The following is a 21,874-nucleotide window of genomic DNA, read 5'->3' as shown; positions in this document are numbered from 1 at the left end:
TGGCAGCAAATACTTGGTCAATTGGCAGTCTTTTCCCTTGTCTCCCCAGTTTTTCTGCAGATGTCTCTGTTTCAACATGAGTTCACTTTCTTTGAACAAAACTGGACTTGCACACAGAAACTTCTCATGAGGTCTTAATTCTTAGTTCTCGTTACCACATCTGAATACAGACCCTTCACTTTATACTACCATGACAGTCAATTCTCACTACTTAGTTGTCTGGCCATGTAATTCTTCTCCCTCTTGCAGATCCTCCTCTGTGTGGACAAAAGATGCTGGTTTTGCTCCTCAGCAAGCTCTCCTAAGCAAGGTTGGGTTATTTTTGTGTCAATAACATTAGTGTTAATACTAAGTGCCAAGAATCCCACTAGTAACCTTGCTCCATTCTGTCTGTCTCGCCCTCAGCACAATCTGTAGTTTACTCCCAGTAACATTTATCCTTTTTGAGCATCACTACTTCCTCTAGTTGAACAATTTCCTCACATGAAATTCAAATGCTCTGCTCAAAACTGAGGCAGAAAAAAACCCAAACATTTTCTCTCATCAAATGCAGGTTCCAGGTCAGGCAGAAGCAATTTGAACATTTTTTTCTGCATTTTATCCTATTTTTTTGTACTTACAGTGCCCTCTCAGCTGTCCCAACACACATTCCTGTGCACACACAGAGCTGACTGCCTAAACAACTGCTTTTACATCTCTGTCTTGGCCATCAATGGTAGGGACTACTCAACTTGGAAAACACAGGAATAAACCTTGCTGTCAGTCTCACAGCCACATGTGTCAGTTCTTCCTGTCTTGAGCTGTGATCTCACTTCAGCTGCAGGAAATGCCTGTTTGTGTGTTTCTCTAGTGGGCACTAGGCTTAGCTGTGAGTTTACAGGGCATCTCCTCTCGTATATTCTTTCTCTTTAGTTGGATGCCTGTTGCTGTCATGTCTGATGTGCCACAAGCCTCTCTTCATACCTCTAAAGTACATTTCTCTGCCTATTGGACATTTCAGCCATTCCTTGTAGATCCTAATGCTCTTCCTTGAGTTATCCATTCACTCAGGTCTGTGACCTCTCGTACAAATTCTTCTCCCTTGCTCAGGCTGCAAACTTCAGACAGTTCTCCTACCTTTAACATAAAAGAAACTAATCCAACAGCTCCTCCTGTGCACTCACCACCACCTGATCTCACTAATTAGTTTCTCTCATTTCTAAAGAGCTGTCCTTTTGTAGCCAAAACTCTGTTAGTGAACCTGTTGACATATCCTCCCATCTAATTCTCACTGAGCTGACTCTGGATCACTCAGTCTGAAGTCCTCAACACAAAACCAGGTACAAAAGCAGCATCCTTTTGGGGATGCTCATGTTGTAACTTACCACTACTCTCAGGCTAGTGTCAACAGATGCAGAAGTGATGGCCATGGCAGTGGGAGAGGCAGCGCTGGCACTTCAAGACTTAGTTTGACACCAGTAGGTGGGACAGTCCAAAAACATCCCCACATTCTGCCTGCAGCAGGACTTCCAGATCTTGATCTTTAAGGTCCTTGATCTTCGAGATCCCTTCCAACCCAAACCATTCCATGATTCTGGGATTCTCTGTCCCAGCTCTGAAGCAGTTTGGTTTGAGCATCAAGCTCCTATAGACACTGGAGCCAAAGGGGAGGGAAAGCACACAGCTCAAAATACCCACATCCTCCTAGAACAGAGCCTGGACAGAAGGGAAGGATGAATGTTCCTACCATCTACTCTGTGGACTGGTCGCTCTGAATTCTGCAACAATTTAAGCCATGGGACACCATGTGTGAGAGGCTACCTGCTCTTCCTTTGTATCCAAGTTTATTCATTTTAAGTGATAATCTGCATCCAAGCCATCCCCCAAATCCTCCACCCTACCTCCCCACACTACAGAAACACTGATAAAGCCACAAAGTTAAGCGCTCTAAAACCACAAATACTAGGTAAAATCTCCCCCAAACCCCAAGGTTTTACAAAGAGGCTTCACAACAGATCATGTACTGGTTTTCCAGCAAAGAAAATCAGACTTGCTCCATGCACAGCTTGGGCCAGGTACAGGAAGAACCCAGTTGTCTAGAGAAAAGGCTATTACACTTAAAACTCCCTTGTCTTCCTTAATAAACGTGTAGCTAGTGTGAGAAGAGAAAGGAAAGCCTCATCTTTAGGAACCCTTGGAGAACTACATCCTCTCTCTGCCAGCCCAGAGCTCTAGTGCAACGTTGGATCAATCAGGTAAGATGAAACTTTCAGAGGTGGCTGCTAATTCCATCTTTGTTTCCCCAGTGCTGCAGCTGAGGCACCAGAGATCTCAAATGCACACACACCACAGGCCCACTGCTTTAATCAGTTTAACTTCTAAACTAATTAAGCACTTTCCCACTTCTCTGGAGGGCATGAAAAACCCCCAGACAAATAAAGCAAGCCTGCAAAAAAGGAACCCCACCACCCTGAGGTCATTCTACACTTGGCAATTCTGCTGTATTTCCCTATGCCACAGCAGAGATAAAGCTATGCACCCAGCCCCACTGGAGTGCTCGCCAATATTGTTACCTGGGGGCTAAAACAAGAGCATGGAGGGATCCCATGGAGAGAATTTCGTATTTAGAGCAGGTTTGGAGGCTCTGCAGCAAACAGAGCACATGGTGACTGAAGAGGCTAAGAAATAGCCAACATCACCCCTTCACCAAACGAGGCTAGAGTTCCTAGTCTATGATGATGCAAATCCAAGGCTGTATCCTGTGCCCAAGGAGCACACCTATGGCAACAGAATGCTTTGGTGCATTGGTGGTTGGGGTTTTTTGCTTGATTTTCAATGGAAGGGAGATTCAAAACGGCTGCATTTTAACTACCTAATTTTATGAGGAAAAGAAGAGTGCAGGGAAAGGGAACAGGGATATATGAAAGATCATCATCTCCCTGCTGCTGACACAGCTCTCATGGCTCAGCACTAGGCTCCAACGTGCAGGGCTCTGCTGACAGCCACAATATCCCCAGCAGACTCTGAGCCCTTTCCTGCACACGCACCTCACTCCATCCTCTCACATCCCCATTCCAGGCTCAATCATGCTGCTCTGGGAGGGGAAAATTCATCAGCTGCCAGTCACAGGAGACCACCAGGAGAATCATAGAATCCCAGTCTGGTTGGAAGGGACCTTAAAGCTCATCCAGTTCCACGGGCAGGGACACCTTTCACTAGAGCAGCTTGCTCCAAGCCCCATCCAACCTGGCCAGGGATGGGGCAGCCACAGTTTCTCTGGGCACCCTGTGCCAGGGCCTCACCATGCTCACAGTAAAGAACTTCCTCCTTATCTCCAATCTGAACTTCCCCTGCTTCAGTTTGAACCCATCATCTTTTATCCTATCACTACAGTCCCTAATGAAGAGCCCCTTTCCAGCATCCCTATAGCCCCCCTTCAGACACTGGAAGCTGCTCTGAGGTCTCCACGCAGCCTTCTCTTCTCCAGGCTAAACAGCCCCACCTTTCTCAGCCTGTCTCCATACAGGAGCTGCTCCAGCCCCTGAGGATCCTCATGGCCTCCTCTGGACTTGCTCCAGCAGCCCATTGTCCTTCTTATGTTGACATGAAAGCCAGGACAGGACGTGTGCAGGTTGCACACTGAACACAGCATGCACCTGGCAAGTTTTAGCTGCACAGGGAGGGTATAGCCAGCTCCCCACAAAGCACAAAGGAAATCTTTTCTCCTTTGTGGCTTCTGCAAATCAGTATACATAAAGCAACTGCTTGCAGGAAAGCAACAGTTCTCCCACCAACTGCTGCATTCAACACATCAGAAACAGATCTTACACATACTAGTCAGTGGATGTGCTGCTCTTGCAGACAACTGTGTGATAGAAGTTGAAGAGTTAACACTGGGAGAGTCAGCTGAAAGGTAAGCTGATGACCACCTACACAAGGACTTCATTAGCAAGCAGGCAGCACAGAGGTCATTAGTGGTTCTGCTGAAACCAAACCACTACAGAGCCTTCTCCTGGCTCACAAAAAGGCATTTTCAGGGTCTATAGGAGCACCAGGCACATCCCCTGCTTGTAGGGCAATCTGACACTGCACCAGGCTGTGATCATCCTGAGGCTGCCTTCACAGCTCAGCCCATCCCCACAGTTCAGGACAGAAGGACCCAAGACAACCTTTGTGCAATCTGCGCTGTGCACAAGGGAGATGAAATTTCCAGGTGAGACAAGCACATCACTTGGCAAACAGAGCGGTGAGATGCTGCCCCACAGATGCCCCCCACCCTCCCCTCCACAGCTCTCCTTATTTCAGATTGGTTTACCCGCTTCTCTGAGGCAGTCAGGAATCCCTCTTCTGCTGCCTCCAAGAAGTCAAGGATGGGGCTCAGCTGTGTCACGCTCTGGATCAGCTCCTCCCTGCATCCCAGCAAGCGAGCAGTCAGCATCTCTCCCTCGTCTGTGCTCTCTAGGGGCAAAAAGGATTCAGAAACACAAAGTCAGTCTGAAGGAACTGACAGGCTCCCGAAGCGAGTGAGACTCTGTGAAAGATCTAAGTGAATAGCAAAGCTCATCCCAAGCACAAGCAGTAGAGGAAAAACACTTTACTATTCTCTTTAAACTCTATGAAAGGAAAACGTCTCATTTATCTAACAGAGCACAAAGCCATAAAGCAAGCTGGAGGTTAACACCAGGTTTGCAAGGCCACTGCTTTGTGTCAGACTCAAGTGAAAAAGGAGCTTTCAATCCCGAGGCTCAGCTGTGCTCTGACCCATGCAGCCATGGATCGATCCAGCCCTGCAGGCAGTGATGGGGAGAGCCCTGCACTGCCCACACCTGCTGCTGCGGGATGAAAAGGCTCCATGATCTTGGCCAGCATGACAGAAACCTCCTGCATCTCAGTGAGGACACAGGGTTTCTGGAGACCCACTCTGCCTGTAAGGTTGCCCACTCACTTTGCCAGTGGCTGCACTCCATTCCCTACCTCTTTGCTGCAGAGCTTCTCCACTGCCCTCTTCCCTCTCCAGCAAAGCCTCTCTCAGTTTGGGGTTTGTGTCTTGAAACAGCTTCAGTAAAGACACGAGGGTCTGAGCATCCAGGGCCTGAGCATCCTTCACCTTGCTCAGCAGCTTCTTGAACACTGACTGTTCCCCTGCCTCTGCAAGGCAGGAAACCAGAGCCTGCAACAGAACAGGGAAAGTTTTAACAACAGAAGCAACTGCCCTGTATAAACTGACACAAAAAAGCCGAATCCTGGGGGTTTGCTCAGGGGACAAAAAATTAAACCAACAAAACAACCACATAGACACCCACCACTGAACTCAAGTGGTCTGTGGCCACCAGCCATGTGAAGGAAGGCAGCAAGCCCTGCCCTCCAGCCCTTACCTTTACAGCAAGCCCCACAGACTGGAGCAGGTTCCAGCACCAAACATCACTTCATCTCTTCCCCTAGTAGCCAAATGCCAATAAGAGACCTAATAAAACATGGTTTAAATGCTGTTACTTTTGAAGCCCAAAGCTAGGGCAGGGGATACAGGTTTTCACTGTAGAACACTAGCACAGAAGGCATTTTAAATGGGACTTCCAAGAATCTCCATCCTCAAAACACAGTGGAACTGTATCTCCCAGAGAGAGCTTTGGAGAGAAGGCAGCAAACCTAACATTGTGGGCTCTCTGCATACGTGATAATCATGCCCAGAGCTCTAAAACCCACTCCAGCGACCCAAAACAGCAACCAGAGGCAAACATGCCTGTGCAGTCATAGAAATAAAAGGAAAAGAAACAAGCTGGAACTCTTGCTCCCATTTCCCTGGAGCCCTTTAACGCCATAAATATCACCCCTAAAGACACACACTTCCCAGCTCTCCAGGAGAGATGCCAGCCTTTCAGAGCAGGCTCCTTTATCAGAGACTCCAGGGATGCTACAAAAGTACCTTTGAAGTGGAGAGCTTAGCCCAGCTCCAGAGAGATCGACCATTTTCTGCTGTCATTGTCATTTTTATTTCAATGATAAAAAGACTGAATGCAACTGCTTGGGGCCGCACCAGGGGGATGGTGGACTTGCTTTTCCTAGCAGGTGTAAATGCTCATATATTAAGGGCAGCATGACAGTGCAATGACCTATAGCAAAGAGTATCCTCAGAGGGGAAGCTGCAGGAGTCCCAGCTCTTTACCCGCTAATGGCATTTTTCCTGCCAAACAGAAACATGGACATGAAGGGCTCTGTTATAAAGGAAGAAAGGGGATGTTGCAGGCATGCTGAAGACCCAGCTGAAAGGTATTTGTTAATGCAAACATGAATTTGTAATGAGACTCAATAACCAGATCATGCTTGTTCCCAAGGTTTGCAGGCCTGGCCCCTTCCAGATCAGAATGAAATGCAACCCATCTTGACTCTCACCATCCTAAAGGGGCTCAGCACCCTGCCAAATTCCTGGGTTTATGACAGGGATGAAAAGTAACTTGTATTGTCGCAGTATTTTCTCCTTTGTTTTCAGTTGTTGCTAAGTCCAATCAGCTCCGCATTGCTACCTGGGGCTCAGGTATCACCCTTTCCTCAGTGCATGGATTTGCTTAATGGAAATGAGTCTGCAGAAACTGAAAGGCTCTGCTATTTATAGTCTTTTTCCAGACCTTTCCTCAGACACGTTGCTCAGTGGGAACACAAGAGCCTTTTAGCATTGTTTTGAAAGAGTACACAGTGCATTTTAGACTTGGTCTGAAGCATTAACAATTCCCAAAGATCCTGGAGAAAACTGAGAGATACAGATATCCACTGGAATCATGGCTTCCACTTAGTCATAACGTGCCCACACAGTCTGATCCATTAGGCTTTCACTGTCTGGGACACTTAGAAGAGCCTTCCTGGCCAAACAGGCTCTTTATGGCACAAACCAACACACATCCAGCTTCCAGACTGGAGCAAGAGACCATCTCTCTGAGCAGGGAAATCAAGGAGAGATTGTTTCCCTACTCAGAAACCTCAGCCCAAACTCTCCCACAAGTACACAAGAACGGGGTTGGGGGGGAAGTTCTCCATCACTCCTAATCGGGATGCAGAAGACAACAGGAAACTGTTTTATGCTGCATCCAGAAATGCAAATGAAGGATGACAATAGCTGGACAGGCCCATAGGCAATGGAAATGATCCACAAGAACAGTGACATTTATTCTATGCGGGAGTATCAGCGCTCCTCCACTTCATCTGAACCCAGTAGCAGAGGGAACAAATGAGCTGTGCAATAATTTGAATTGAGTTTCTCTAAGAGAGCAGAGGAAGATAAGACTCGACACCAGCAAAGCTCTTCTACGCTTCCCCAAATTACTGCAATTTCAGCCTTGTTCTCATTTCCAAGCAGGTTTCATCCAAGCCAGAACCAAATTAGATCGGAATAGTTTGTGAGATACACAGAGAGACTCTAAAACAAAAACAACCCCCCAAAATCACATCTCCTTAAACAGAAAAGGAACTCATCCACATTGTTCAGCCTGGAGAGCAGAATGTAACATCAAACTCAGAGAGAAGCAATAATTCTCACAAAAGCAAGGTCTACAGCACAAAACTCCTTGGGGAAAAACCCCAGGTCCTAAGAAACCCCCTGGAGGTAGCAGGAAAGAAGGCAGCAATGCTGGAGGGGAGCAGGCAGCAGTGCTGCAGGGAACAAGACACCCAGATAGGGATGAGCTCACAAGCAAACGACCAGAAAAACAGCGGCTATGTCCAAGGCAAAATCCCACTGAAATCAGAGGAGCCTGAACACCAGGACAGCCCTGTAAAATCCCCACATTCCCAGGCTTTGCTGTCCATTGCTGCTTGCCTACAGAGACCAGCCACCCACCAAAGGCTCCTAAGCTGAGGAAGGATGTGGAGGAGGGGTGGGAGATCTTCCCTAGAGCAGGGCAAGGGCACCCAGCAGCTTACTACAAAGAAATGGCATCTCACCAGCTTCCAGACCTGCTGCTACTCACCCTGAAGCACCAAAGAGACTGCAAGCAAATGAGCAGCAAACTAATACAGAAAAGTCGGGGGACAGAGGGTGGGGGGAAAGAAGACAGGAAAAAAACCCACAAATCCATTGATGTCAACCACTGGCACCAATCTCAGCCTTAATTACACATCCCAAGCTGGCCTCTTTGGAGCTGAGCTTGCACTTTAAGCATGACTTAAGAAGCACACAAGTGTGTCTCCCCCGAGGAAAAACACCAGGCCATTGTGGAAAAAAGCTGCTCTGTCTGCTAAAAACAGAGCCCAGACTGAGTGCTGGTGCCCACAGCTCCTGCTGGTCCTAGAGGGGAGCTCAGAGAGGGACAGATCTAGCTGAGCCCCTGCTTACAAAAGGCTGCAGTTTGTGCCCCTCACACTGCCCTGGGGCTGACACTTTTCATGCTTGTCACAGCTGAGAAGTGATTTTTCAGAGTGGCTTAAAGAAAATCCATTTCTCATTTATTCAGTGTTTATTTATAGCTGCAGAAAGATTGCCCAGCTGCTGGTCTGTGGTCAGACACCAGAGTGCCTCTGAGCTCCACAACCCCTCACTTGGCTTCTGCTGCAACAGCTCACCTGGGAGCACAAAGGGCCAGGCACAGGTGTGTGAACCCTACCTGGTGGTTCTTGGAGGTGCTGAAGAAGCAATAAACAACAGTTACTGGATGGCAATAGGAAATGGGGCTGTTACACAGAGCAGAAGCCAGGCAGCACAGCTGCCTGGGAGCTGTGCAGTGAAGTTCTGCCCTGCAACCCTGGAGCAGCACAAGCAGGCAGGGGAAGGCAATGAGGCATAGGTGCTGCCTGCCTGCACGGATGCATGGAGCTGCCAAACTGCTTCTGGCAGGGCCCATCCACATTGCACAGCACCCTTCCTGCCCTGCTCCCATTGCCAAGGTGCAGAATAGGTAAAAACTTAAACCTGACATATTTTTCTTATCAAGGTGATGCTTGAGCTTGCTGCTACAAACACAAATTGGGATCCATGTCTCACTCCTAAAGATGTTCAGTTCGGGACCATCAGGAGGGTCAGCAGCTAAGGGAGCACGGGTTTCCTCCTGGAACATTGAAAGGCTTATCAGAAAAGAAACCTGCACTCCCCAAACCAAGGGAATTCTCCTCCCTGCTGTCATAAGGGTTTTTTCCTAATAAACATGCTGCCTTGGGTTTTTAAAAGCAGAATGCCACCACAGCCCAGAAGTCCTGTGATCATACTGATGCTGAAGGGACTAAGTGACTTGAATCCAGACACCTTCCCAGCTAGCAAGGGCATGGGAACCTAGAGAGCATCACAGCTCCCCAACGTATGGAACAGCACTTCTTGCCTTCAAAAGGTCAGCTAACCACAGAGCCACTGGAGAGGCAGCCATAAAACAGTCACACTCCCATTTTTCCACATACAGAAAAGGCACACGGGGCAGTTCATGCAGCTTGGTGTGGAAAAAGCTCTACCAGGGTGAAGAGAGCAAGTGTGGTCCCAGCCTCGCTCTGTAGCGGCTGCAGTTTTCTGCGCAGAGCCTGCAATGACACAGCAGAGTGTAGCCTGCACCAATGCTCACCAGACACACCACCACTGCCAGCTCCGAGTCCTCCTGCACCACTGCCACACCAGCAAGGACTCATCTGCTGCTTCTGTGGTGCCTTCAAGCCAGTACAACGCCTGGTATCATCGTTCAGAGCCCAGAGCACCCTCCAGCAAGAAGCAAGTAGCAGACTCAAATAACCCCCCAACAGTAACTTGAGCACCATTCATCAGTGACAGCTCTAGAGCACCACAGGGCAGCACCCACAGCCCCCCACAACACTCCCCTCGAGCAGCCTGCCACATGTAGAACAGAGCAGATGCTCCACGGCCAACCCTCACCCAGGGCTCGGGAAGCCTATTTTGGGATCTCATATGTTGACAAGTTGATACAGTTCCCAAAGCAAATGCCTTAAACAGGAAGAGAGAAATCAGTGGTGGAACACTCCTACAACACAATGAAGACGTCTTCAGGGTAGGACACACATTTCTTCACCTATGTGCACAAGCAGCTTGATCTTACAGATGCTTCTGCCCAGGGTATGGCTCAGGTGAGCACATATTGCCCTTCAAGCAACCAGGCACCAGAGCCCCAGTTTGCCATGAAACGATCTCCTAACCAGGGCACAAACTACTCTAGCCCTCAGCAGGGGATAGAAAAAACTTGCATCATTTACCCAAGTCAACACACCTACCTCCTTCTGAGAGGCATCAATTTCTCTGCACTCTTCTAGTCTGTTCAGCACAGCCTGGGCATCAGAAAGGGCCTCAGAGAAAATGCTTTCATATCGAAGAAAGAAATCCAGTTTACAGCTTTCACTGTCTGCTGCTGTGTGAGAGAAACAAGATGAGTTATTTGCTAATTGAAGGGATTCACAGAAAGCATGATGTGATTGAAAGGCATCGGTTTGTAACCGGCACATTGGTTATAATAGGGAAACTGTGACTCACAAATCCCTTCTGAAGATATCACACAGCCTGGAGGGAAAACCAACAGCTTATTTAACACCAGTTATAAATGGAACATTTATTTTAAACCCAGTACAGCCTCTGTTTTCCTCCCATGCTGAACAGGAGTTTAAGGGATAAAGTAGCATTAGCAGACAACTCTGTTCACTTACTGTTATACAGATTGCCTTATCAACCTGCACTAATGCAGATCCCTACTCTACATCAGATGCAATCACATGCATGAGAAAGAAAGTCTTGCTCCCTACAGCTCTGGTAAAGTGGCGAGTGTGAGGCAACTGCAAAGACCAAAGGAGAGTATTGCACAGTGCCAAAGGAAGAAATCCCTGCAGGAAAGGGATTTGCTCCCAGCCTAGGGCAAACTAAAACACAGAGGAAAAGATGCCCAATAACAGGAAAACATCAGTCAACATGGCTGCATACAAGAGGCAATGCTGTGTCCAGACCTGTAAAGTCTCACCTAAATCCCTCCTCGCTCCTCCTTTCTCCTCTGCAGGTTCAGGAAGCTCCTCTTCTGCAGAGCCACCCTGCTCAGCACACGCGGGCTGATCAGGATGAGAGCCTGGATCCTCCTGGAGGGATCTGGAGTCACTTGATATCCCATCCTGGTGAACCCATGTGGGATTCACAGTAAGGTCCTGGCCAGGAAGAGAAATATCTGCTTCCACTTCTGCTTCTTCAGGACCAAGAAAAGGTGAAAGTCTCTGTGGTATGAGGTTATCTGTTTTTCCTTCATCAGGTTTTTCAGCCTGGGGCAGGTTATTAGCTTCAGCATGGTTTTCAGATGAGTCTGTTGCCTGGCTGGAGACTTCACTTACTACCTCGTCCTGAGTAGAACAGCTGATGAGGTCCCTGAGGAGGTTTTTGCAGCTGACAGCCACATCAAACATCTGCAGACTATCTGCCACGGAGATAGCTTTGGTGAAATTGTGCTTCCCCAGTGGGAGTTTGCCACTGTACATCATCTCCAGCAAGAGTGCAAACTCCTCAGGGGTCACCACAGAAGCATCGATGGAGATGGTGTCTGTACTGTCCAAAAGGGATTTAAAAAGCAGGCTGGCAGCAGCCAAAACCACCTTGTGTGCCCTAAAGTGAACATTCCCAATGAAGATGGTGCAGTCACAGAACTGCTGCTCTTTGCAGAGAGTATAGACCTGCTGCAGCAGCTGCCTGCTGTAACCAGGAAGCTCCATGGTATCAGGACAGGGTCTACTGGCCTCCTCCTGCTATGGTCTCCACAAAAGCCTGTTAGTGAAAAAAACAACAACGATGCTGTTAGCACATTGCTCATAGAGGAGCCAGACAGAAAGAGAGGAAGCAAAAATGACCTTTCAGTTTACACTTCCCAGTAGTTCACTGCACTGCAGTTCAGTGGTTGCAGCAAGAGGCCCCATGGACTGAACTTACAGTCCCCAAATTTAGCAACTTATCCTGCTAGAGCTAGTCTAGATATTGTTCAAATAGGAATACTTCAGAGAGAGAGCTTGGGAATGAATACTGAGCCCCAGGTGGCATAAAAAGGGAGAAGAGACTCCCTGATGTGCCTCCTACCATAAAGCTCAAGGAGGTGCAAGTACTCTTCAAATCAGGCACCGCAGTGCCAGGCTTTGCCTGCATCCAGAAGCTGGACCTGGTTTCTGAAAGGGCAGGTGGGGAAACAGTGCAGGAAGACCTGTTCAGATCATCTACCAAACACAGGCGAATTGGAGGTGTTAGTTTGACCTGCAAAGCATCAAGTGGTTTGGGACCAGTTAATTTACTCCCCACCTCCCTGCTGAGATCAGTAGGCATTAGAGATGGAGATCTGCTTTCAGCCAAGAGCCTTCAGCACCTCCCTTCTCAGCACACCCCAGTCCTAACTCTTTGATTTACAAGTCTTTAACCCCAAACTGTAACTTCTTGCAGAAGTCCACAGCCCTAATCCCGTCTACCAGAGCCTCCCTCTTCCTTCCCCTCTATCACTGCAGGAGAGAGAACAGACAGGACATCTGCCAACAGTTTATCAGTGGGATATCTGGAGGTTTTATCTCAGACAGGATAAAGCTGTTACTGCCTTGTCGACACTCAAGGCTGCCTAACACTGGTGCTGGCAATGATGCTGAAACAAAGCAGCATGAGTGCTGGAGGAAGAGCACCCACATGGACAGGATTTACATGACCTTCAACTGTTTAACATCTCTGCGCTCAGCTTCCTACTGTCTTGTAGAGAACAGGAGTACTGTTGCCTATCATCAGGGCATGAGGTGTGATGATGCTCATACACCATCCTAAGAGCTGCCCCGCACAAAAGCAGGCTCAGCACTACTCCCAGCTTGCACTGAACTGCAAATTGCCAGCAGACACTGGGGGCAGGTTGAGCTGGTGTCTTGCAAGGTGCCAAGCCCTCTGGAGCTCAGAGGCTATGGGAAGCAGGACCTCCTGCCCAAAGCCACAGACAGCTGAGCTGGTGGATAACACCCATGCATGAGAGCGCTCCTGCTCAGCCAAGAACTCCCCCATGCCTTAAAGATGAAGTACTATAACTTGTTTTTCAACCATCAGGATAAGATGGTTTTGGCATCACCTCAAAGCAGAGGCATCACGCTTCCCATCTGAATACCTTTGAAGCGAGAGCACTGGATAGCTGAGGCCTTTTCCAGAAAGCAGGAAACCTAAGTAGTCCCTGATACCCTCCTGCTTCCCAGGAGCCAGAGCTTCTCTGGGCACGTTGCTGCCAAAGGCTGTCTGGCCTGCAGCTCATCTCTGCTGCTTTGCAAGTACCAGATCCAGTCCCTCACTCATACACAGGGCCAATCACCTGCACTTCCAACCCATTAACCACACAGACCCTGCGATCCTCCCACACTGTTGTAAATCATGAGTAACCAAGCTGCCATCAGTGGAGTTGCTGGTCGTGGAAGAAGAAATAGATCTGTTCCTTTTGCCAGGCTCAATATAATAGCAGTTTTAGTCCACCCACTCCTTCTCTGGAGCTGAAGGAATTCCAGTATCTAAGAAGAAACTGAATCTGCTGGTTAAATAATAATAGTTGTGGGTCTTCCTCCAAAAGGACAAGCAGGAAGCATCAATGTCCTGGAAGAGATGCCTGCTCACTTTGCCATGAATAGCCTTCTGCACAAAACCCAACACTTCCACCACAGCAAGCTGGAAGAAGCTGCAGCACCGTCTGCTCTCTCTATTCCTGGCAAGAATATAGAAGACATATTTGCCCATGACAGCTCAAAACGTGAAAGCTCTAAGCAGCCTAGCAGCACCTCGCCTTCTTTATTATAGCAACTCAGAGCACTAGAAAATGCAATTAGATCAGACATACTTGTTTAAATACATTTTACTTCTTTAATTATAGAGACCCAAAGATTCAGTACTGTCAGAGAGAACAGATGTTTTTAATGAGGGCCAACTCCATCCTCAAGGCATTGCCCCCTACTTAGAAAGTGCTTCAGGCTTTTCTGCAAGGAAGAAGCACCAACAGCAACCTGACTTCTCCCTCACTGCCTCCTATATCTCTGGCCACAGTAACCTGGGCTTGGCTAAAGCTGCTCTTCCAGCAAGGTCATGGCAAGAACTCTTTGGTTTTTAGGTGGAGGACCTTTCACTGCCATACTTATTCTGTTAAATTACGTGCCTCATTTCTTACCCAAATTTTGTCTGGCTTTATCTCCCAGCCACCTTCTAGACAGCTTCAGGAGACCTGGATGGGAGACAGGGCTGAACTAGGACTCTCTCTGAGAGCAGGTAACTAGCACTTCAGCAGGGATGAGGGCTAGCAGAACAAGAGCTATCTGCCTCTGCCAGCACCACTGGTCACTTTTTAGCTTGAAGCTGCTTCTCAGCATCCTCTTTAGAGCCACGCTCACTGGGAACTTCTTATGGATTTCACACTTCAGGTAAAACACTGTTTAAGCTGCTTCTGGGGCCGCTGACACCAGAGCCACACCAGCACTGTCATCTTCTGCAGTATTGGCTCACTGGAGTCAGAAAGGGGGACAAAGGAGACAAGATATTCACTCATCTCAGCTGTATGACAAACAGGCTTTGCAAAATGAACCTTTTGGGGAACACTGGGGGACATTTTTGGCCTGGTCCCATCAGCTTCCCAGGGAGAATACCAAGGTGGCTTAGGAATTTTCATTCCATCCATTTCCAGTGCGACTGTGAATCAATTTGAGCCAAATTCTCAGAAGTGCCTAAAACTCCTAAGACTGTACTTGACCCACATGTTGATAAAGGCTCTCCTGTCAACCTTAAGCAGAAGTTATCATCTGTGAATGCTCTCAGGACACCCACTTCAGCAAAGAAAATCCTTCTTCTTCTGAACCTTTCAGGCACAGGAGGTCCAGAAAGAGTCTGCAGCAAACATTATCCTCTGCTGTCCCATTTCAGCTTCCTTTTCCTAGGTGTTTCCACCCTCACATACCTCCAGAGTTTGAGGGGGATCATGTCTTTTTCTTTAAGCTACATTAAAGTGAGAAAAGCACCAACTCTTCTCCATAGAGGAGGGGAACAGGAACACCCAATTCAACCTACAGAACTGTAATGGACTTTCCAAATTACTTCTCTTCATTATTCATACAATTACTCCAATCTAGATTCCACAGATTAAAAAGCCATCCACATCACTAGGTTCATCAAAAGATAATCTAAATTTAGGACTGAGTACTTGAAGATATAGCAGAGATGGGTGCTCCACAGAGGCACAATGAGACCACCCCTCCCCTGCAGTTGTGAGGCTGCCACAGCACCCTCACACTATCAGAAGGCCCATCACAAAGCACAGAAAGAGTTTCAATGCCACTACCTTGGCAAAAGGATTCTATGCACCCCTCACTGGCACAATTAAGGGCTTTTACAAGGTGCTGGTCTACACACCTGCTGGAGTTAGTATAATAATGAGATCAACGCTCCTTGCTTCATTGCTTAGTAGCATCTCTGTGGCCAGCTTGAAGATGGGCTCCGTGCCTCACATTCTTCCTTGGGATGCACATGGAGCAGGCTTATTTTAGCTTAAAAAAGTAATTAAAAACAAAACAAAAAACCCACTATTGCTGCACTGGCAAGGAATTAAGCAAAACCAGCACAGAGCTTTTTAAAAGGCACAAACCCACAGCCTTGTGCTCCCTCTTGCTGCCAGCACAGTGCAGTGCGATGCTATGCACTGATGGACACAACCTGCACACCCATTGCAAAGAAGAAGCAATTCACGTGGGAGCTCTAAATAGCTAAACAAAGCAGGCAGGGGAAAAAGTAATAAAATAAATAAAAGGACAGAAAGAGAAAAACAAAATGGAAAAATTCAACTTCTCTGCCTTAAGTAAATGCCCCTTCTGTTCGAGCTGATCCAAGTGTCTCACAAGAGCAGCCCTCCCGTGCACTGCACTCACAGCTTTCTAATCAAGGGAGCTAAAATCACAGAATCCATCCTGGTTTGGGTTGGAAGGGACCTTAAAGCTCATTCAGCCCCAACCCCTGCCATGGGCAGGGACCCCTTCCACTGGAGCAGCTGCTCCAAGCCCCTGTGTCCAACCTGGCCTTGAACACTGCCAGGGATGGGGCAGACACAGCTTCTCTGGGCACCCTGTGCCAGTGCCTCAGCACCCTCACAGGGAACAGCTTCTGCCTAAGAGCTCATCTCAGTCTCCCCTCTCTTGGGCAGGTTCAAGCCATTCCCCTTGGCCTGTCCCTACAGGCCCTTGTCCCAAGCCCCTCTCCAGCTTTCCTGCAGCCCCATTAGGCACTGGAGCTGCTCTCAGGTCTCCCCTTCAGGAGCCTTCTCTTGTCCAGGCTGCCCCAGCCCAGCTCTCTCAGCCTGGCTCCAGAGCAAACATCACCAAAACAAGCGCAGGACCCATTCCAGGAAGGCTCCTTGCCCCTCTCAGAGGGGCACACCCCATCACTGCCCATTCTGGGTATGTTCTCTAGTGCCCCTTGGCCCTGCAGCCCCTCAGGTACCACAGCAGCCTCCAAAAACAACAGGCACCTTTCGAGTTTTCTCACTGAGGAGTTAAGAGCAGTGACAACCTTAAATCAGCATTGGAATTGACCAGTTTCCTCATTCCTAAGACGATGACCTTAAAAGGAGATGTAGTGGAAAGCCTCAAAATCATGTACTGCAATTCAATCCTTTTACCCCTCTCACCAAAAGTAATTCAGTCTTTGAAGCACTGAAAGATGCTGAGGGGTTATTACCTGCTTCTGACGTGCTCGAAAGGGCCAGAGTAGGCAGCTCCCCCAGAGAATAATGTAAAATGCAGTCCGAGGAGCTAGTGCACACCAAAGTGGTTTTCAATCTACTTTATTTCAGTTCAGAGCATCAGTGCAGATGGATAACAAGGGGAAAACAAGCAATGTTTTGACTCAATTCAGCACAGTGCAGTCTCTAAAGGCAGCAGAACAGCACACAACACTTCGGTGAGCTCTCTGAATAGAAACAGTATAGTTTGGGAAATGAAAAATTCCACACCTACATTTAAGAGAACTTTCTGGAGTGGTTGATACCTTCTGACCAGGCAGGGGACGTAGCTTAACTAGACAGAGGTCCTCTGAAAGAGGACATCTAAAGAGAAACACCTTGGGAGTCAGTGGAATCCAGCTACAAGCTCAGAGCCAGGATTCTGCTGGAAGCACCGCTTAGTGCAGGTTACAAAAGAACACTGCCGTGTTTTCCACGGCAAGAACGTAATCACCCAGCTCACTAAGGCAGAAGGGGCACGGCCATTGCTCCAACGAGGACAGCGGCCCTTCAGTACCCCGGCCACCCGTTTAGCACCCCCCAAGCACCCCTCTATTTAACAAGGCCCTCACGCCAGGCCGGCGGCAAAGGCCCGGGCCCTCCTGCTGAACACTCCGCAGGCCTCGGTCCCTGCCGTGCCGCTGCCCCGGGACGAGCTCAAACCGGCGCCGCAGAGCCCGGACCGCAGCGGGGCTTTGATGACGAAGCGACGGGAGGTCGGAAGCGGGCACGGAAAGGGCAGAGCTCCCCGCAGCGCCCCTCGGGTCAGACCGGCGGCGGAAGGAGAAGCCGGGCGGGCCCGGCTGTCCCCGCAGCGCAGGCCTAGGCCCAGGCCCGGCCGGCGTCGCCATGGTTACCTTTATTGGCTGCGGCGCGGCGGACACGGAGCGCGGAGGCAACAGCAGCGGGAACAATAAAGCTTCAACAACAGCCGCCCCTCCCCTCCGCGCGCCGCCATCTTGAAGCAGCAGCGGGTCGGCTCCCGCGCCACGTGACGCAGGGCGGCGTGGGGACGGGCGTATATGTAGCCGGCGGCACCCGCGCATGCGCAAGGGTCTCCCTTTGCCGTGTGGTGAGGGAGCTCGTTGTCATGGTGATAGAGGGGTAACCAATGTACAGGGGTAAGACAGAGAAATTGTACAAGGGGGTTAAAGGAATTCCTTTACTTAAACTAAAGTATTGTCTGTCGTAAATACCTAACATGGCAAGGCATTGACTACTGATGAGGGGGAGAAGCAGATGCTTAGTTCTACTGTAAGGGACAAAAGCAGATGCTTAGCTCTGCTGGTAAGGGGCAAAAGCAGATGTTTGGTTCTACTGATAAGCGGGGGAGAAGCAGAGTGGGTACGGACCAAACCCTAAGGCCATGTGTGAAGATTAAAAGGTGAAAAGTTTAAGAAGAGGAAGACTCATTTACTCCATCTTGAGACCCCTGCCTATGACCGAAAGGAGCCCTCAGGTACTGAAAAGCCCCTGTGGTGCTTCTCCATGTGGGAGGACGTGGGGTGGAACGGGCAGAGGTGGTGAGACTTCCATGTGTGTCCTGCTGAACATGAGCAGCTTGTGCTTGGGCAGCCAAGAAGCCCTCAGCACCCTGGCCTGGATCAGCACCAGTGGCAGTGACTGTGCCCCTGCACTGGGCACTGCTGAGGCTGCACCTTGAATCCTGTGCTCAGCTCTGGGCTCCTCACCTTGAGGGGCTGGAGTGGGGCCAGAGAAGGGCAATGGAGCTGGTGCAGGGCCTGGAGCACAAGAGAGATGGGGAATGGCTGAGGGAGCTGGGGGGTTCAGATGGAGAAGAGAAGGCTCAGGGGGGACCTGATGGCTCCCTCCAAGTGCCTGACAGGAGGATGGAGCCAGGAGGGGCTGGGCTCTGCTCCCAAGGAACAAGGGATGGGACAAGAGGAAACGGCCTCAAGCTGCACCAGGGCAGGTTTAGATGGAGCTGAGGAACAATTCCTGCCCCAGAGGGTGCTCAGGCATTGGAACAGGCTGCGCAGGTCAGGGCTGCAGGCACCGGCCCTGCAAAGGCTCACACATGGTGGAGATGAGGCCTCAGTGCCATGGGTTAGGGGTGGCCTTGGCAGTGCTGGGAATGGTTGGACTGGATGAGCTTAAAGGTGTTTTCCAACCTGGTCCATTCTGGCATGGCTGGGGTCCTCCGTGTTCCTTCCCAAGACCTCAGTGTATTTCTCTTCTCTCCCTGCCAGTAACCTGGTCCAGCCTCAGCTCAGAGCAGGACTCTGGGTGCATTTCACCTCAGCAGCTTTGAGAGCTTCCAGATGGCCCCAGCATGGGACTGCCCCCAGCCATCAGTGTGCAGGGAACAGCGAGGCACCGAGGGTAGGAATTGTGCCCTCACAGCAAGGATGTGGTCCCTCTTCTGTGTGTTAACTTGAGCATGTCCTCTGCTCTCTGCACCGTCACAGAAGGATTTTGGCTGTATTTTGCATGAAAAAAAGAAAGAATAAAGTAAAGTGCTAGAATGTGCATTGAGCAGCAGGCTCAGGCATTGCCATTTGTATTCCCAGACCTGGAAGGGGCAAGCTGCTGCCATCTCTTGATGGATTGAAGGAGAGACCTAATGAGCCAGCTCATTTACATAAACTATTGCTAATTTCGGGATAAGTGCATGGAGGTGGAGATAGCAATACCCTCGGCTATGTAGCCTTGAAACCAGACTGTGTGTGACCTGGCAGAGTGGCAGGGTTGGGGCAATGGGTCCTGGTGATGGTCAGGCCCTTCCCACAGGGATACAGTTGAAATCCTGAGGCTGGCATATACTCAGGTAGATCAGCCTGCAAACAAATGGGTATTAATTAGAAACCCACAGTGTCGTGATGAGACCTGCTCTGCTCTGGGGCCGCTGTGCTCTGCCAGGGAAATGCCTTTTGGCTGGGATCCTTGGCCACAATTCTGGCCATCAGAGTAGGAATGCCATCGCAGCAGCAGGTTTCAAGGTCACTTTTGGTGCATGCAGGAAAGCAGGACGGGAGATTTTCTGTTGGAGGTTTGGAGAGAGGCTCCTGGGGACCTGCTCACACCATGGTCCATTGCTGGTCTCCAGCAGCTAGTTGTCTCTGTTAGAGATGCCAGTTCCCACTCCACCAGTTTTCTCCTAAGTGCTCCTATTTATGTGCTGAAGAGACCCCCATGAAAAAGTGTGGGACCCAGATCTGGTTATTTTTATCCCCAGACTGGTAAGGATCAAAGCAAGTTGATGCTGGAGCCCTGAGAAGTGACTAGTGACTCTTACTGTGTGGCTGCTGACAGCTCCTGACCTAAAGGTGACAACCAGGCTGCATCAGATGAAAACCTGCTCCCCATCCACTGCAGGGAGGGGCTGGCACTGGCTGAAACATCACTGGGATAAAGGGCAACGAGTGCTGCCTACTGCACTAGAAACACCATCCCCATCACTGCTGGATCTGCTTTTGCTGGTGGGGTTGTCTCATGCTGTCTGAGGCAGTGATGAACCAGAGCAGAGCAGGAGCTGTGTGTTACAGTAGGTGCCTTCTCTGGAGCAGCAAATCCTTTCCTACCAAGTCTAAGGTGACAGAATGGCAGTCACAGAATAGTTTGGGTTGGAAGGGATCTTAAAGCTCATCCAGTTCCAGACTGTGCCATGGGCAGGGACACCTTCCACTAGGGCAGGTTGCCAGCTCTCCAGGGGTTTTGGACCGCATCATGTAAATCAATGCCATGATCCAGGCTAAGGGCAGCTTCCCCAGATGAGGATGAGGAAATAGGACAAAAACAGTATCCCAACATACCATTGTCAATTCCCATCATAGTAACACCCTGTTGTCCCTTAGAAACATCTTAATTCTCATCTAGCAAGTGCTGGTGAGGGAAGTGTACCAAGTGTTTTCTTTCCCCTGAGTGTAGGATCATCGGATAAAGCTCCACCAAGTGACTCTCGAGGGAACCCACAGGGGAAGATGAGACCAAGGTGAGCTGCTTTTGAGCTCACCATCCTGCCAGTGGACACTTGTATCACAGAAGAGCCCAGAGAAGCATGGCTGGTGTCTCCTGCTCCTGGTGTCTCACTGAGAGCAGGCAGAGGTCCCACACATCCAAACAGGCCTTATCTCTTGTTCCCTGAAAGAGCCCCTCTTGCTGAGACAGAGCTCACTGAAGGAGCGAGGACTGCTCTGCTTTGCTCTGCCAAAGTTATCCACACAGCTTGGAAAGCTCACAGCAGGGAGTCAAATGGGGTGAAACACAACCTCCCTTCGGAGCTGGGACACTAAAACTCAGTCCTCTCCTTTCCAGAGGAGGTCCCTTCTTCTAGAGGGACGTGTCCAGGTCTGGCTGGATGGGATCATTCCAGTGGTCAAGTCCAAACCATTCTGTTTTCACAAGCTTTTGACGTGTGCATCTTTTCCAGGCAGCACGGACCATGGATCTGCACTGGATGCTCTTGGAGCATCTCTTGGTGACAGCGGGGCTGTTACATGGTGTAGATCTGCCCACGAAGGGAAAAATAAGTTAGGCAAGGGGATGCAGCCGTTTCAGCTGAGCTCAGTGACCCAAGCTCTAGGCCATACAGCCACATCTTTCCCCTCCTAGCTCATAATCTACTCTGCACTGCAGCCTGGGTGGTGACAAGCTCCATCCCTGCCTTGCGGCTTCTCCTTTGAGCACTTGAGGGCACTGTTGGAGTTCAGAAAGAGGCAGATTTCGGTTCTTGTACCACTCAAAGCCACATCAGTTTGCAAGGACTCCGGTTTCCACTGGAAGCTTTGCTGTTCACATGGGTTGGTAGCTGTGGAATGAACCCAGTCTCAGGCAAAAGCTGTCACAGAAAATAAGTGATGGAGGCTTCTTTTATCTTCCCTTTACTGTAAGCATTTTCCCTTTCCATCTTTTTAACCCCAAAGCTTCTCTCTTGAGGGTCTGATTTCAGGGAAGAGGATGGGCTGCACTATCAGTTCGTGAGGGGAAGCAGTGAGCTGGTTCACATGGAAATGCACTTCACCTGCACAGATACTCTTTAAGTTTCCAGAGTGCTGTTGATGCAAGTGACTTGCAGCCTGTCCATGTGCAAACATGGATCTCATTGCTCCTAGTGTCGGCCTCCAAGGGAGCTGGCAGAGCAGGCTGTGCTGCGGGGTCAGTGCTACAAGGGCTTAGGAGGACTGCACACAGCACTGGGCTGGGAGCCTGTGCCAGAATAAGTATTTACATGTGCTGGCATA

At 49.5% G+C, this 21,874-nt stretch overlaps 1 protein-coding gene across 2 annotated transcripts in view; it reads right to left on the bottom strand.

Annotated features, from left to right (window-relative positions):
* Positions 1 to 17,648, bottom strand: part of ZBTB40 (zinc finger and BTB domain containing 40) — a 39,328-nt gene extending 21,680 nt beyond the window's left edge. For both annotated transcript variants that reach the window (XM_031044286.2, XM_013127634.3), the window contains exons 1-5: positions 17,531 to 17,648; positions 10,905 to 11,689; positions 10,171 to 10,304; positions 4,954 to 5,149; positions 4,295 to 4,437 (exon numbers count right to left, since the gene is read on the bottom strand). In XM_031044286.2, coding sequence (XP_030900146.2) covers positions 4,295 to 4,437; positions 4,954 to 5,149; positions 10,171 to 10,304; positions 10,905 to 11,637 — 1,206 coding nt within the window. In that variant the 5' untranslated portion in view covers positions 11,638 to 11,689; positions 17,531 to 17,648. The remainder of the gene's footprint in view (positions 1 to 4,294; positions 4,438 to 4,953; positions 5,150 to 10,170; positions 10,305 to 10,904; positions 11,690 to 17,530) is intronic.
* Between the last annotated feature and the right edge of the window lie 4,226 nt (positions 17,649 to 21,874).

The sequence above is a fragment of the Melopsittacus undulatus genome, chromosome 12 (assembly GCF_012275295.1).
Source record: "Melopsittacus undulatus isolate bMelUnd1 chromosome 12, bMelUnd1.mat.Z, whole genome shotgun sequence".
Classification (NCBI taxonomy): domain Eukaryota; kingdom Metazoa; phylum Chordata; class Aves; order Psittaciformes; family Psittaculidae; genus Melopsittacus; species Melopsittacus undulatus.
The sequence above is the reverse complement of the archived record's forward strand: the minus strand, read 5'-3'. Positions and strand labels throughout refer to the sequence as shown.